Genomic DNA, 15,686 nt, shown 5'->3' on the forward strand with positions numbered 1-15,686 from the left:
ATAAAAGAAAAAAAAAACGACATACTGCTACATGGTACAACATAAATGAACCTTGAAAACATTATCCTAAGAAAAAGAAGCCAGTCACAAAAGACCAGTATTGTATGATTCCACTTATGTGAAATATCCAGAATAAATGGGCAAATCTACAAAGATTGAAAGTAGATTAGCAGTTGAGAGTGAGTGTAGAGGAAAGAGGGAGGAATGAGGAGCCACTGCTAATGAGCCCAGAGTTTTTCTTGGGAGCAATGAAAATGTTCTAAAGCACAACTCTTCCTATATTAAAAATCACTGAATTATATACAAAAGGATGAATTTTATGGTATATGAATTCAATTATGGAATATAATTTATTCCATAAACAGGTTATTAAAAATCTATGATATTCCAGTAACTTTTAAAATAATAACATTGAATTTTCAGTTAAATTAACATTTCATAAATAGGAACTTAAGTCATAAATAAAATAGACTTCCGTGTTTCGTCACTAAGCCAAAGTCTCAAATGCATTTCGTGGTTGAGTGAAAAATCTTTTGACTATGCTATAGCATAATTATACTGGTTTATAACCATAATTATACTATAACCTCTGAATCTCTCACCCATATATCTTCCCCCACATGCTGTTTTGACTGGAGATCTTATGAGTACAATTTGTTTAAGAATAGATGGTAAGAATCATTCTCTTATTTATTTACTTATTTACTAGCTTGTCCTATTTATTATTTATTAGCTTGTTCTAGTCTGCAACAGAACTGATTTATCAGCTTGTTATTGTCAACTAGCAGAGGTAACTGGTATTGGAGCACTTAGTTTCCTATGGAAGAAGCCAAGGAGTTACTGAGAGATTGAGTAGATTTTGACTAAAACTAAACCAACCCGTGGTCTCAATTTACTAGAATATAAATCATTTACAAAACCCCTACACCATCAGCAGAGTGTGCCATTCTCTTTAGTTACTCCTGGAAATTGAATTAGTTCTCCTTTCCCCAAGGAGAAGTAATTATCACAGTTTATAGAAACTAGCAGTGTTGGTTCAACTTTTCTGTTTAATGCTTGATAATTTCAATAATTTAGAATGAAATCACTTTACCACCCCCCCCCCAATTCCATTACACTATCTGATTTCCTTTGCCTCTTAGGAAAGTAATCACAACCTTCAAAAAGAGAAATAAAAACCTAAATTATGACGGAGGCTAGGTCAGTGATAAGAAAGGCCGGAAGTAAGCACCAGGCAGATCAGCTACCACCTGGTGGAGCTCTGAGTACTGGAGGTTCTAACAGCAGGTTATGAAGCAGCCCTGGAGATTTACTGGGGTCTGCGCTTGGACAAACCTTAAAGAGGTATGTCAGAACTCCTATCCTCAGAAGATCTGGGATTTAATACCAGAAACCAAGCTAAGGAGGATGGTGTGAAGCAGGAGGGAAAGCAAGACCCAGGTATAGACGTTAGATTACAAGGTCAGAAAGGGGTCAGTACTAAGTTTGACCTTGACTTGAGTTCCCTTCCTAAGGTTTCTATTTCCTGAACATAAGATGGAGGTTTCATTGACCTCATCTGTAAAGGTTAGAAGATCCTCAAGGCTGAAGAAGAACTAAACAGATTGTTACAAAAGAAAATGTATTTTAATATACTGAGATTTTATTGTATATATAGCTTTTGGTAACAAATTCTCATTCTGTATTAGAAAGTCAGTGAATGATTAATATCTGTAACTTAAAGAGCATTTATTTCTCCTCTTCAGCATAGACACCTACCTGGGTAGGGTTCTCTTGATACCCCCACATTTCTTAAAGCAGAATTGGGTTTTCATTTGGAGATAGGCATGGAGAAGAGAGCGGTAAGCTTCTATGACTCAGTCTGGAAACTCAGCATATTAAGTTGAATCTTTTGAAGTTGCCGCTACTATACTATCTTTTATTCTATCAAACAAAAAGTGGTTTATCTGGTTTGATAGGTTTGCCTCAGATCTACTGTATCAGAATGAGGTGTATGTGAAATAAATGCCAGGAGATTTTTAGCTGTCTCTAAGGGGACAGCAGAGTCCACTGATAATAGAATGAGTGGTAGGGGTGGTCTGTTATTTTCCAGTAGAGTTTCATGTGGTTCATCCAAATGAAATAGTATTCTTAAACATTTGAATTTGCTCATATTGTGACTTCGTAGAGGTTTTGGTTCAAGACTCACCAAGAGAAGCTAAGCATCAAGCACAACTCAGCCTTGAGAATGCCCCACTCCCTCCTGGTTCAGGCCACAAACTTAACTGTCCGTTTTAGCAGTATTTATTTATCGCAGCAATTTTAGCTCATTATCTAAATAGTTTTAGCTCATTATTTGCCCCCTCTCATTTTTAAAACATTTCCATTAGAAATTGAAAATTAAACAAACAAAAACACCTATAGCAACATTAAAAATCTTGGGTTATTTAGAATCTTCTTTCAAAAGGTGCAGTAAGTCACAGCAAGTATGTGTGTGGCGGGGAGGGTGCTGTTAAAATTCTGGATCCTCGGCTTTTTAGCCAACATACATAAAGTTATTCATAAATGGGTAAACAAAAAGGTAAAATGGGTTGATGAATTAGCTTTAATTTTTTAAATGATAAAATGGTTTATACCTGCTAAAAATATATAACTTGAGAGAAAACAGACTAGGATGGGGAGAGACCCCAAACTGAGTACAAGCAGAAACAAATGGATCTAACTATATTTCAAATGAATAACACAGTCGCACTGAAGGTGGGGGAATAAGGAGGACTAACCCAAATAATTCTTGAATTTATACATTGGCTATATACTTTTAGGCTAAAGACAAAAATAACTAAATAATTATTGAATTGTAGTTAATAAGTTTGTTCTTTATGTTGATATTGTTTAGCAATTCTGAAACTTCTTAGTATGCATTCCTGTATTGAACACAAATAGGTAAATGTATAGTTGATCATGAGAGCGAAAATTCAGAGATAGCATTACAAATATAGAAAAGGAAGGCTAGACTTAACTCAATCACGTCGGATTGAAATTGGAGCTATCAGTACAGAATTGTGTTTTTAATATGTCTAAATAGATGTGGATGTGAAAGTGTGTGTGTGCACATGTGTGTACATAAAAATTGGGGGAAATTTGAGCACCAAAACAAATTATAGTAATAAATCTGAGAATAAAATAAGCTATGAATCAGTACTAATGTTCGAGTGAGTGAATGAACAAAATAATGAATAAATACTAAATCAAGCTTAAGGGTACGCTTTTCCTTAGAGTAGAAAACAAATACAAGTGGAATGATGGGATTAATAAATCACCATAGTAATGATTGCTTCAAGTAAGAATCGTCAATAGATGTTAAAAATATGGAGTGGAAGTTTAAAGAGAAACAAGATATTTATATAGTCTCAAAGTATCTCCCTATGAAGCATTTATCCATTAAAAAGGGGAAAAAATAGTAACTTTACTGTGACACATTTGACAAACGATCAAAGTTATTATCACCAGTAATTGGGACAAAAATAACATCATGTGCCTCCTGATATGCACTGAGAATGACACAAGTCTCTTCTGTGATATTCCTGCCAAAAATGTATAACCTGAATTTAATCAAGAAATAAATCAGATAAACCCAAATTGAGGGTCATTCTACAAAATAAATAGCCTATGCTCTTTAAAAATGTCAAGGTCATAAAAGACAAAGACTGGAGAAAATATTTTAGGAGACTAAAGAGATGACAGTTGAATGCTATGTATGATTTCGGATTAGATTGTGAATCAGGAAAACGAGGTGTCCTTGTTTTAAGGTAATGAAAGTAAACGGTAAAGGAGCATCATACTTTCAAATTACTCTTAAACCATTCAGGGAGTTGGGGGAAAGGTTTGGGTGGGAAATCTGGGCAAAGGTTATACAGGAACTCTTTGTACTATGTCTTCAACTTTTCTATAAGTATGAAATTATTTCAAAATAAAATATTTTTTCAAAACTTAACAGAAAACACCAACCTAGCTGGTCAGGCACTCTATGTCAGGATGTGTACATGTATTCTACTCTAGTTTCTGCTCTGACTCTGCTACCTCTCCATAGAAAATCCCTTATTCCAACTCCTTCCCTCTTTAAAAAAAAAAAAATGTCAGATTTTATAAATTACTTTACAAATTATATATATTTGTAGTGAGTTCACACAATCTAAAATTACATAGAATAGACATCATCATGTCCTGTCTACCCCCTTTTCCAGCCCTGCCACCATCACCACCATTAACATTTATTGTCACATTGTAAGCATTTCTGAGCTTACACAGATAGGCTAATGTGTTCACATACACCCACATATACAGAGTCTCCCTTTCTCTCCTGGTCCCTCCAAGATTATTTAACATCATTCATTGTTTCCCTTAACATATTACTGTGGACATCATTCTCAGTAAATACGTATAGCCTTGCTTTATTCTTTACTGTTTTTTCCTCTACTGAATGCATCTGTTGTTCCTAAAGCTAGTTATCAAGGACTGGTTGACTGACTTTAATGGTAGAACCATTCATAAGGACACTAGAATACCTAGTAGCTGACAGAATTGAAGGATGTACCAAATAAACAAGATTCCACCAGGCGTCAGGATAGCTCTGAAGATCTCAGTGACAGGAGTTTAGAGATGTTTTCTCTAGCGAGATATTATTAAGATGACTCAGCTCCAACTACCTCTATTTTCTTTATTTTTATACTCAAGGTCAAAATCTTCAGAGGAAAAAACATATCTGGCACTCAGCACCATCTGTCTTTTAAATAATCAGCTATTGTTAGGGGAGTAAGGGCATAGAAGCCAGACATTGGCCTCTGGGTGACCAACAGAGCAGCCATCCCAACCAACTTCTCTTTCCACGGAGCCTCGAATTGCTTCCTGTCTGGTCTATTCCAGTCTCTCCATAAGTCTAGCAAATTCTTTTTAATCTTTTTATTTACAAATAGTTCTTAAGCTGTATTTACATGTAACAAAAACAGAAATAAAAAGAGGATTTAAAAAAAATTCCCGTAACAGTCCTGAATGCAATAAGTGACTTTCTTTGAGTTTAGAGCATCATAGTATATAAATGCAGAGTTTGAATTTTTCGTTGATGTCTCTAATTGTTCTCTGTAGCTTTTAAGATTGAATTAGTAGGCCTTCTAGTGACCACATATCAGGCATCGCAAAGGTTGTTGAATAAAACTGTTCTTGTGGATTGAGTCACCTGCAGTGAGGGGAAAGGTGGAGTACAGGATGGGGTTGGTGGAGAAGGGGAGATTAACTTGAGTGGGACCACAAAAGATTCAGAAAGAATACTAAGCGGTATTTTAGGATCTATGGCCCAAGAAAGAAAACTGTGCTAGCATGGTGTCTTAGCTCAGGCTGCCATAACAAAATATCATAGACTGAATGGTTTAAATAACACATTTAATGCTTTCCATTTTAGAGGCTAGAAAATCCAAGATCAGTTTGCCAACAGATTTAGTATCTGGCGAGGACCCTCTTCTGGGCTTGCAAACAGCCACCTTCTCATCGTGTGCTTACATGGCCTTTCCTCGGTGTACGCACTTGGTGAGAGAGATCTCTGGTGTCTCTTCTTCCAAGGGCACTAATCTCATCATAGGGGGCATCTCATGTCCTCATCTAAACTTAATTACCTCCCAAAGGCCTACCTCCAAGCCATCACATCAGGGTTTAACATATGAAACATTCAGTCCATAACGCATAAGCATGTGGATTCAAAACTGCCCCAGTGTATTCCTAAGTATACTAGACTGCTTAGATCCATTATTTCTCAACAATGTCTTTATCCCTGCAGAGCTGGCTCAGGGAGGGGGTTTAGCTTTTGTAGGTCATGGCGAACCTCTGTTGCTTTGGTCACAGTGTTTTAGGCCATCTTGAAGAGACTGTCGGCTGTCCCTGTAGCCAGTTAGACGGGGTCGTTTCTAAATAACTGTTGATTCTCAAGTTGGTATCACACTGATAACATACTGCTTTCCGGTCACCCTGTAAACAAGACATTTACAACTGGAAAAGTTTCTGTTCATAATAGGAAGAGTATTGGTTAATTATAGGCAAGAGAGGAAAAAAGTTGATTTTGAAAGGCACAGATTTCCCCCTTTGACTTGGCAGTAATTTTATCCTGACAGCATTTAAAGTGAATTCACTGTGGCCAGAGAATAATTTTATTAGGTTTTAATTAAAAGCACAAGGTATTTTTTTTTCATGTCTCCTCCTTATCTGTCTCCTTCTTTCTCCTCTTTTTCTTTTCTTCCTCTTCACTTCCACGTTCTCCCCTCACCCTCACCCCTCCCCACTGCCTTCTCTGCATCATCCTTGAGCACTTAAATGCTTCGGGCTTGGCTAATCCCTGTGGATAGAAACAGAGCTGAGCAGGACATTGATTACCAAGTATGGTATTGCTTCTAAAGATGTCAGAGGAACGAGGCTCTTACTCTAAGCCTCCAGCCTCTGAATAAGCTGCCAAACAAGTTAGGTCATTTTAACTTCTGAGTTGTTTTTTTTTTTTTTTTTTTTTTTTTTTTTTTAATAAGGAGCTGGAACTTTGATTTTGAACATGATGTTGGTGTTATTTTAGCTTACATGGGGAGGAAGGGTATAAAGAGGGGGGCAGGAAGTCGGAGAGACTCCCTTCAGCATGTGTTAAGACCTGAGCCACGAGCCCAGGTTGTATAAGAAGAGGCAAGTACATTGTGTGGAGTCTCAGCTGACCCTGGAACACCAGTGAAAGAGCTCAGGCATAGAATTCAGCTGTGCAACCTTACTGTCTGAGGCTAGATACTACAGAGGACTACTGCTAGGTCCCAGGATGTTCTTCACATGTTATGATGGCCTGGGCCATAGTGGTCAGGTAGATGTGGGTTCAGGTGTAGGAAAGTCACTTCTTCACAAAAAGCTTAGTGCCAGTGAGGACACCCTGAAACTAGTGGCAAGTTAACTGTGTGGCAGCTGAGGGTTTGTGGTATGAATATACAAGTCCTACCATCTACCACAGCATACCTTTAAATGACAGTCAGGGACTGTGCTTGCCTCCCAGCAAAGACCACAGCTCCTCAGGTCCATATTTGGAAATATTCTGTTGTGACATTAGCTTTGGTACAGTAACATATTCTTATGTGGGAGCGAATGTAAGCAAGTGCTTCAGAATGCTGCTTTGTTCTTTTTCTGTATGTTTTTGGCAAGATAATACTAAGGTTTCCCAAACTAAAACAAAACAAAAAAACTGAGACTAGTTAAAGAATTTCTTATGTTTCATATAATTGGCAGCCCCTTTTCACTTTTTGCTGTTGGTTAGGGCTACACAGGTGGATTCCTTTTCTTCCTGCCTACCCCTACCTGTTTGCTACCTTCGATTGGTTTCTTCTCAGAGAATAGGCAAATCAAGCTGATTAAAGAAATTCCACCCACTCCAGGGTGTCTGTGGGTCAGGGCTGTGTGGCTTTTTGTCATACCTCCCTGAAGACCTTTGTTTCCTACCCCTTCCCCATCTCGTTTGTCTTATTGCTGTTAACCATTTAGTCATAGGCTCTCCTCCCATTTCGGCGCTAAATCTATGAAGCTCAGAGCAGTTCATTCTGGTCTGCAGAGTCCAAGATTCTTAATTTCTTGTGGAAATTGCTCTTGCTTTTCTTCAAACTGATTAAGAAGTGGGGCTTGGGGCCCACAGACCCACTCGTGTTTTTAGGACACTCATTTTCAGAACTTCACTCCTTTTCCAGAACATGCCATACAGACAAACATGAACCCTAAGTCTGATCTGAATGCACATTTATGTGCTACATATTGGGATATCTTTCTGATACGATTGTTTGGGTCCAGAATCCATGTTATCGAACGTAGATATCATGAGAGGATTTGTCATGCTTAACAATGGAGGTATTCTCAAATGATGAGAGAGTTTCAAAATAGACTTATCTTACCCTAAGTCTTATATTTATTTCATTGAATATGTCTTGTTTTAAGTAAATTACAGTAATAGTGCCAAGTATAATTGAAATTACTATCTTCTCTCTGGCCCATGTAATCTGTTCCTCTATCCATGTAGCTAATAAGCCAGCTGTAATTGAAATCCTAACCACATCAAGACATTCAGATTTTATATAAATTTATAAACTAACTGGAATTAAATAGTACTAGTTATATTGAAATTTTAAAACTGTTCAGTTCCTGTCTTCTTAGTAACTCAGTACAGGTATCACTTATGGAAGCTCTCCAGTTAGAGAAGGATGGGAATGCTTCCCCTCTGTAGATGGTAAAACCAAGGCACTGAAGAATTGCAGTGTGTTAAGTCCGTGCGGGGGTACTGGTCAAGCCTAGGCCTTTTGGGATTTCAGGTGTTAGACTTTCTAGTCTTATACAGGGCTTTACATTTATTCTTCTTATTGGTAACCATTAACTGAGGTTTTTAACTGTGCTAGGAATTTGCTGGTCCAAATTTAAAACTTGCAAGTTTTTGTCCATGAAGAAAAATTGGGAAGCCATATAACTAAAGATTAAGTGAACTAAATCTCCCCAGCTTTCTGGACATGTTGTGTTATAGGTTTTCATGTATTCTGTGTAAATAGTGAGAACGAGAGCTCTTGCTGACATTTTTTTTTTTTTTTAAATAGGCCAGGGTTTACTGGTTTGTTTATTTTGTCACCATTCCGGTCTGACTCTAAGGAAATGAAAACATCTTCCATTTGTTCTTTATTTCCAAAGGGCATCCGCTTCGATCCTGAAATTCCGCAAACACTACGACTAGAGTTTGCTAAGGCAAACACGAAGATGGCCAAGAACAAACTAGTAGGGACTCCAAACCCCAGTACTCCTCTGCCCAACACTGTACCTCAGTTCATTGCCAGAGAGCCATGTAAGTTAATCTCCTTTTCATTTTTAAGAAGAAAAATGAATAGCAGAATTGTTCATGTGTTGCATGTGAAATTACGCCACAGGACACAGTGCTGGCTGAGTGTCATTTTCCATTTTTGTGAAGAGACTGCCTATTCTTATCTGAATTCCAAATACAGCAATTTTATTTATGATTGGCTGTCCTGAGGATGGTTCAGCTTGATGAGAACTATAACTACAAAACTTGTTCGATGTGCTATAGATTTCCTTAATGTGATCTTGACCTGATTGTGAGGATGCCCTATTCACCCTGGAGCTTAAACCATTTTTTATTTCCTCATCCTTGGACATGAGAGCTGGTTCTCAGTATTCACTCTACTTCATTTGTTGAAGAACATCAGTTCTGTGGCTTTGGAAAAATAAGGTATTAAAAGTGAAAGAATCAGATATTAAGAGGCTTGTTCTATGTTTTAAAACAGTTTAGCCATAAATCTAGGGGCAGGGAAATTAAACACAATTTATATATTGGAATAATCCATTCCAGCAAACTAATACCAGTAAAGTTTTAAGGAAATTTGGGACTTTTTGTTTTAAGCTAATTGGGGAAGGACACTAATTGCTAAACAAGCCTTTTACCCCACCTCCTGAGCTTATTCCCTTAAATGTCAAGGCTACATTTTTGCCTTTGATTGAATAACTTGAAAAGGTTGTCTTAATTTTCTTTCTCAAGCTCAATCAGCAGCAGAAGTGAGGCGTGAGATACGCCTTAACTTTCCCTTTCATTGCAGAGCCGTGTGTGATTTAATATGGCAGGGCATTCAAGGAGTCCCAAGTGACTTGCCATTATTTGGAATATTTCTGTCTTGTCATTCTTTATCTTCTTTCCAAAACACATGATCTTCTTCTTCCTGCTTTCTCTGACAATAATTTCAACTTTTCTTATTGAAATCGAAGGTCACATGGGCTTGTCCCCTCCCGCTCCATCATGTGCCTGTCAAATTTAATCAGGTTATTGTGGAAGTTAGTCATTCTGTAGCTCACTCTTGAGAAAGCTGCTGCTTGTTCGTGGAAGCAAATAGATAAAAGAGTTTCTCTCCCAGTGTGTTCTAAAATTTTTCTATGAAGCCACAAAGTCATAAGAGAGAAAACCTTTTTGTTCTTCCATGTCCTAGGGAAACTTTTAACCTTTGTTTATTTAGGAGGGAAATCTAAACGAAAGTTGCATCTTATGGTACAGTACAGGAGGACATATGGACATTTCTTACATAATTCCGTATCTCTACAGCATCTAGTTCAGTGCCTTACACATTGCATATGTTTAATAAATATTTATTACAGTGACGATGAGTGGATGAATTAATATTTTAATTTAGCTATTTGCAAAATTATTCCATTTGTATGCCGATTCCTTTTTTTACCTGAAATTTCTCTTTTGATTAAGGCATCAAAAAAGAGTATTTGTAGGATACCTTAATTTAGAAAAGAGAACCTAGGGGGTAACTTTTTTTACCTTCGTAATGAATTTGTCTTGCTTCAGCTCTCAGAGTACTTTGAAAAGATTAATTCATACAGGACTTGTAATGCCAGCAATACTTTATCCCTTTAATTTTTTATCAAATGCTTTTTCTGGTATCTCAATTTTTTTTTCTAAATCTACTATAACAGCTCTGTGAAATAGGTAGCCAGGGAGTTGACAGCCAATTCACAGCAGGGTACACAAAAGCAACAGAGATGAACAGGTCACTAAAGTTACAGGAGAGCTTAGAGCAGAATTTAGAGCACAGCTCTGGCCAGCTCTGCCTACGTCCTTTCCTTGTGTACAGAACAGCTCCGAAGTGGTCAGATAGTTTCCATGACAGGGTCAAAACTTGCCTGACAAAACAAACTTGAAGTTAAAAAAAAATTCCAAACAGCCGTGTATTCTTGAGAAAATAAAAGCACAGTTCCTCTTAATATAGCTCCGTTTTATGACATAGGGGCCTTGACAAACAGCAAGCAGTTCCACTGTGACTCAGATTGATCTTATCATCCCTTACAATTCTCTCTGGGAATTGTGAACTTGCCTGCACATACGTAGAACTGTTGCTTTCCTGGAAGCTTACTGCAGACTAAGAACACCGCGGTGGTTTTGAACTGGCGAACACAGCTGCGTTGTGCCTGCAATTGGTGCTCAAGGTGCTGGTTTAATCACCTCTCAGAGGGAGACTGCCATGGGATCATAGAATTCGGGGGCGGGAAAAAGCCCTGTAGGCTTCTTTGTTGTACTCCATGAGAGAAAGTGTTCTTATTTTTTAATAAATGCTTCTTTTCATTTTTATATGGTGGTGGCTAAGAAGTTCCCATTACCATCATGAAAGGAAGAATTTGCTATGATTCAATTATACAACAAATATTTACTTGAACTCTCATTTCTCAAATATCTGTTAAACTTAAATGAGCGTCCAGTGTGCTAGATAATGGGGAAGAAGGGTCTGTGGTTGCTGCCTTTAAAGAACTGTCAGTCCGAGGGGCTGGTGGTGGTCAACGCTGTTAGGAAACTTGGCCTATACGAAGGATGTAGAAGATTCCTTGCAGCATAGTCTAGATTGCTCCAAATCAGACCACCTTATTTGTTGAGCACCTACTCCGTCTGTGTCAAACATAAAGGTCAAGAAAAACATATTTTACAACTTGCCAAGGTAGAAGGTGGCCTCAGAGGAGAACCTTGGACTTGAAGATGTCAATGAGAGTTCTGGCTCTGCCAGTTATTGTCAAGCTTTGTGACATTAAAGAAAAACATTTAATCTTGCTGTGTTCCTGTTCCCTCAGCTATAAAATGGGAATAATACTTTCATATGATTATTATAGAGCTAAATACAACAATATCATAAGATTGTGTTGAGGATTAAATGGATGTAATATATGTAATACTAGACAAATAAATATAAAGGACAATCTTAATTTTTTAAAAATGCATTGAGTGCTTTTCTTTCCTAATAGTTAAAAGTAGGTATTAATCTAATGAGGTATCATTACTGTGTGACTGTAGCCAATTGTCTGTAAATTAGGAAAAAGGATGAATGAAATTTATATACAATCCCATGAGCTATTACACTTCCCTAACTAAATTTTTATTAATTTGAGTTTCCTCTTCTCTTATTTCCTTACATGTAATTGAGAAAAATACTGTAAGAAAGCAGGAAGTAAGAGATGTAGAAAATTTATGTCATATAAAATTATTCTAGATTATGCATTTGGTTGTACAGAAAAATTGTGTTCTGTAGTGTAAGAACTCTAAGCCACCATCCGTCTCAGTTTTGTTTTCCTCATCTGTATAATGATGATACTCTGTGCCAGACACTCTGCTAAACATTTTATATGAGTTATCTCATTTGGTTCTCATTAGCACTATTTTACAGTTGAAGAAACTGAGGCCTAGGACGGTCCAGTAACTTTCTTGAGGTTACACGGTCATTAAGTGTTTGTATTGAATTGTGTCCCACCAAAATTCTCATGTTGAAGTTCCGACCCCCCGTAGCTCCATATTTGGAGGTAAGGTCTTTAAAGAGGTGATTAAATTAAAGTCAGGCTGTTAGGGTGGGCCCTAATCCAGTATGGCTGGTGCCCTTATAAGAAGAAAAAGAGACACCGGGCATGTGTTCACACAGAGGAAAGGCCGTGTGAGGATACAGTGAGTAGGCACTGCAAGCCAAGGGAAGAGGCCTCAGGAGAAGCTAAACCTACCTGCCGCCTTAATCTTGGACTTCTAGCCTCTAGAACTGTGGGAAATTTCTATTGTTTACGCTACACAGTCTGTGGTATTTTGTTGTGGCAACCTGAGCAGACTAATACATCAAGAGATAGAGCCTGGATTCAAATTCTGGCCTGTCACTTTATTAGTTTTGTAACTTTGTGTCTCATCTATAAAATGGCAATAGTGAATGTACCTACCCATAGGGTTGGGAGGATCGAATTAATTGACATATATAAAAGTTAGAAGAGGGCCACATAGTACTCAGTGACTGTTAATACGTGCATGTAAAAATGTTTATGTGACTTTTGTCCCTCATAGTTGTGAGATCTTAGTTTTTCTGCCTTTGTACATTCAGCACGTGAAATTTTTTTCAAGATACCGAATTTTGTTTTATGGTTTGTCATTTGGAACTTTTAAAATTTACAATGTCATTGAGATATGATTGAGATATGATAAAATGCACATATTTAAAATATCTAATTTGTTAGGTTTTGTCTTACGTACGGAATTTAACCAAATAAATGTGCTGGATCTTTTTTCACTGTTTGCAGCATACTGTAGTATAATAGTACCCTTCAGGATGGAGGGAGACAACACTTAAGAGCCTTTACTCAGATTATATCAATCCTCCCCTTTCACTTCAGATTTTATAGAGCAAATATCAGACGGCTCTAGAATTTTGCAGTAATTCAGATTCCTGTAGTCCAACCCCAAGGATTCTGATTCTGTGGGTTTAGTCTGGGCCTTAAGCTTTTTGCATATTCGAAAGCTCTTTGGGTGATTCTGATGCACAGTCAGGTTTGAGAATCACCAGCAGAGCGAGGAATTTTAAAGTTGTCCTTCCTACTCATGCTCTTCTCCCCCAACCCTGTGCCATCCCCACTCCTTCAAAAAGCAAATGCATGCTCTCTTAAACGGCTACTCTTAAATACCTTGAAAGCACATAACCCTATGGTGAATAGTCAGACACCTTCCTCCTTTTCCTGCCACACCACTGGAATTTCCCACTTATCCAGTACTGACCCTGGATGGGAGAAGAGCCCAAGTGTGAAAAGGAAGTTCTGGAGAAAGATTGTAAGGGGGGCACTGGGCAGTCAGAGGCATTGGAAAGTAGTAAAGGAAAATGGCCGGGAGACAGACAGGGAGAGACAGAAGGCAGTTGGCTGCTGAGTGTAAAGGAGATGAGGACATCAAAGAATGGAAGCTGAGCCTGTAGGATTGTACTTATTCGACTCCTGAGCCCGTTCTCTCTGAGGCAGCTCCACAGTGGGTGCTGTCTAGGGATTCTGTCCTTGTTGTGGACCAGTTTGAAGCTACCAGAAGTGCTATTTGTAGAAACATGTCTGTGATTTTGATTCTGTGTATCGAGACTTCATAATGATCGAGTAACCCACGGAACATTTTCTGAACAGTGGCACCGCGCCCTTCCCCCACTTCCCCACCAACTACCAGGTCTTCCTGGGCCTGTGTGTCATGTCACATCACAGAGAAAGACCTATTGTCAAGAGTCAGGATGAATATTCGTCATTCAGGATATGTATAAGGGCACCCAGTGCTTAGGCCCCTGGACATTATGAGAACTAAAAACATGAAACAAAACTAAGTCAATAAGGATAGCAAATACTCTTAAAAACCAGAGGCCTAAACTAATGTTTATTTCTACATATGTCTCACACTGACAAAGCAAAAATATTGTTTTCCTTTTAGAAAGAAAGATCAAACATTCACTGAGCCACAGCATGTTTACAGGCCCACTTCCACCTCTATCTTCTCTTCAAATATGTACATATTCCTAGTTTTTGCTTTATGTGTATAATTTTAATAATTATTAATAATTAAATTTAACAATAATGTTAAAGTAATATTAGGCAATGCCTATGTTAGGACCAGTTTCCATGTAGATGTTCCTTGTGTTTTGTGGGAGGTGAGTTATTGTGGCACCATGCAGATCAGCTACTCTGATTCACTTTATTTACAGTATGATTTAATGAATTGCTTCTCTTTGATTAGTAATGGCTATTAACATTTTGCTTTGAACTTGTGTTTCTTGTTTATCTAATCATTGACCAGCTTATAAATAAATCTCTTAAGAACTCAGGAAGTCAAATCACAATTGTTTTGTAATGCAAATCAGTCCCAACTTTAGTGTTTTGTAAACTTGAATTATTTGTTACCTCTACAGAGAAATGAAAGAATAAAGAGAGTTTATTTCCTGGGACAATCCAGAAGAAACAGCTACCATAGACTTAATTCTTTTCAGGCCACGTACTCTCCTCACCTGCTCATTAAAAGGAAGGCATTTCTTATTTCCTCAAATAAAGAGGTCCTTTTTCATGTACAATAATTCCCAAAGTATTTGTCTGCCAACCCCTGGTTGGTCTCCAAGACCCTTTCAGGGAATCTACAAGACCTACCCTATTTTCATGAGACTAGTTCTTCTAATCGTGTAGTAGTGGGTAAACTCCTGGCGCCTTAGTATATGTCGAGACAGTGGCACCAAACTGTGCTGGTAACCATCCTGCTCCTCATACTCTGTGTTTTGAAAAAATCCAGGTTCACCTAAGAATTTCCTTGATGAAGAGGTAAAAGTTATTAATTTTATTCAATCTCAATTCTTGAATGCAGGTTATTTTGTTACTTTTTTTTTTTTTTTTTTTTTGACAAATGGTGAGAACACAAAGCTCTTCTGCACTTGTGACCTCGAACTAGCTGCTTTCTTCATGAATGCCATTTTTCACTTGCAGGAATAACTGATAGACAAACTATGGTTATTCAAACTTGTATATTTGGCAGACTTTTTCTCAAATTCAATGAGCCCGTCATTTCAAGAAAAACAACAGTATTTGTTGCAATAATAAAACTTGAGCTCCAAAGCAAAAGTTAGATTTTTTGAAAACCATGAATTTCACCACTTCCCAACACTTGTGTTGATTATATATGATTTTTTTTTTTTTACTGGAAAAAGAATGAGTTGACAATTGGAAGGTCAGCATAATTCAGTGAACCAGTATTTTCCAAATGACCAAGGCATCATGTTATAAAATCATGCATGGGTAAAAGATCCATCTAAACTGTAAAATTGAATTTAATGCAACAATCCGAAAAGCTCATTGAT

At 37.6% G+C, this 15,686-nt stretch overlaps 1 protein-coding gene across 9 annotated transcripts in view; it reads left to right on the forward strand.

Moving 5' to 3' along the window:
* The window catches only part of RBPMS (RNA binding protein, mRNA processing factor), a 149,996-nt gene that overhangs the window by 84,218 nt on the left and 50,092 nt on the right, over positions 1–15,686 (forward strand). For all 9 annotated transcript variants that reach the window (XR_004953357.1, XR_004953356.1, XR_004953358.1 and 6 more), the window contains exon 5: positions 8,710–8,860. Coding sequence is in view for 5 of the 9 variants with exons in the window: in XM_036228710.1 (XP_036084603.1) it covers positions 8,710–8,860 (151 nt within the window). In the remaining 4 variants the exon portion in view is untranslated. The remainder of the gene's footprint in view (positions 1–8,709; positions 8,861–15,686) is intronic.

Source organism: Rousettus aegyptiacus, unplaced genomic scaffold (assembly GCF_014176215.1).
Source record: "Rousettus aegyptiacus isolate mRouAeg1 unplaced genomic scaffold, mRouAeg1.p scaffold_m13_p_11, whole genome shotgun sequence".
NCBI lineage: Eukaryota > Metazoa > Chordata > Mammalia > Chiroptera > Pteropodidae > Rousettus > Rousettus aegyptiacus.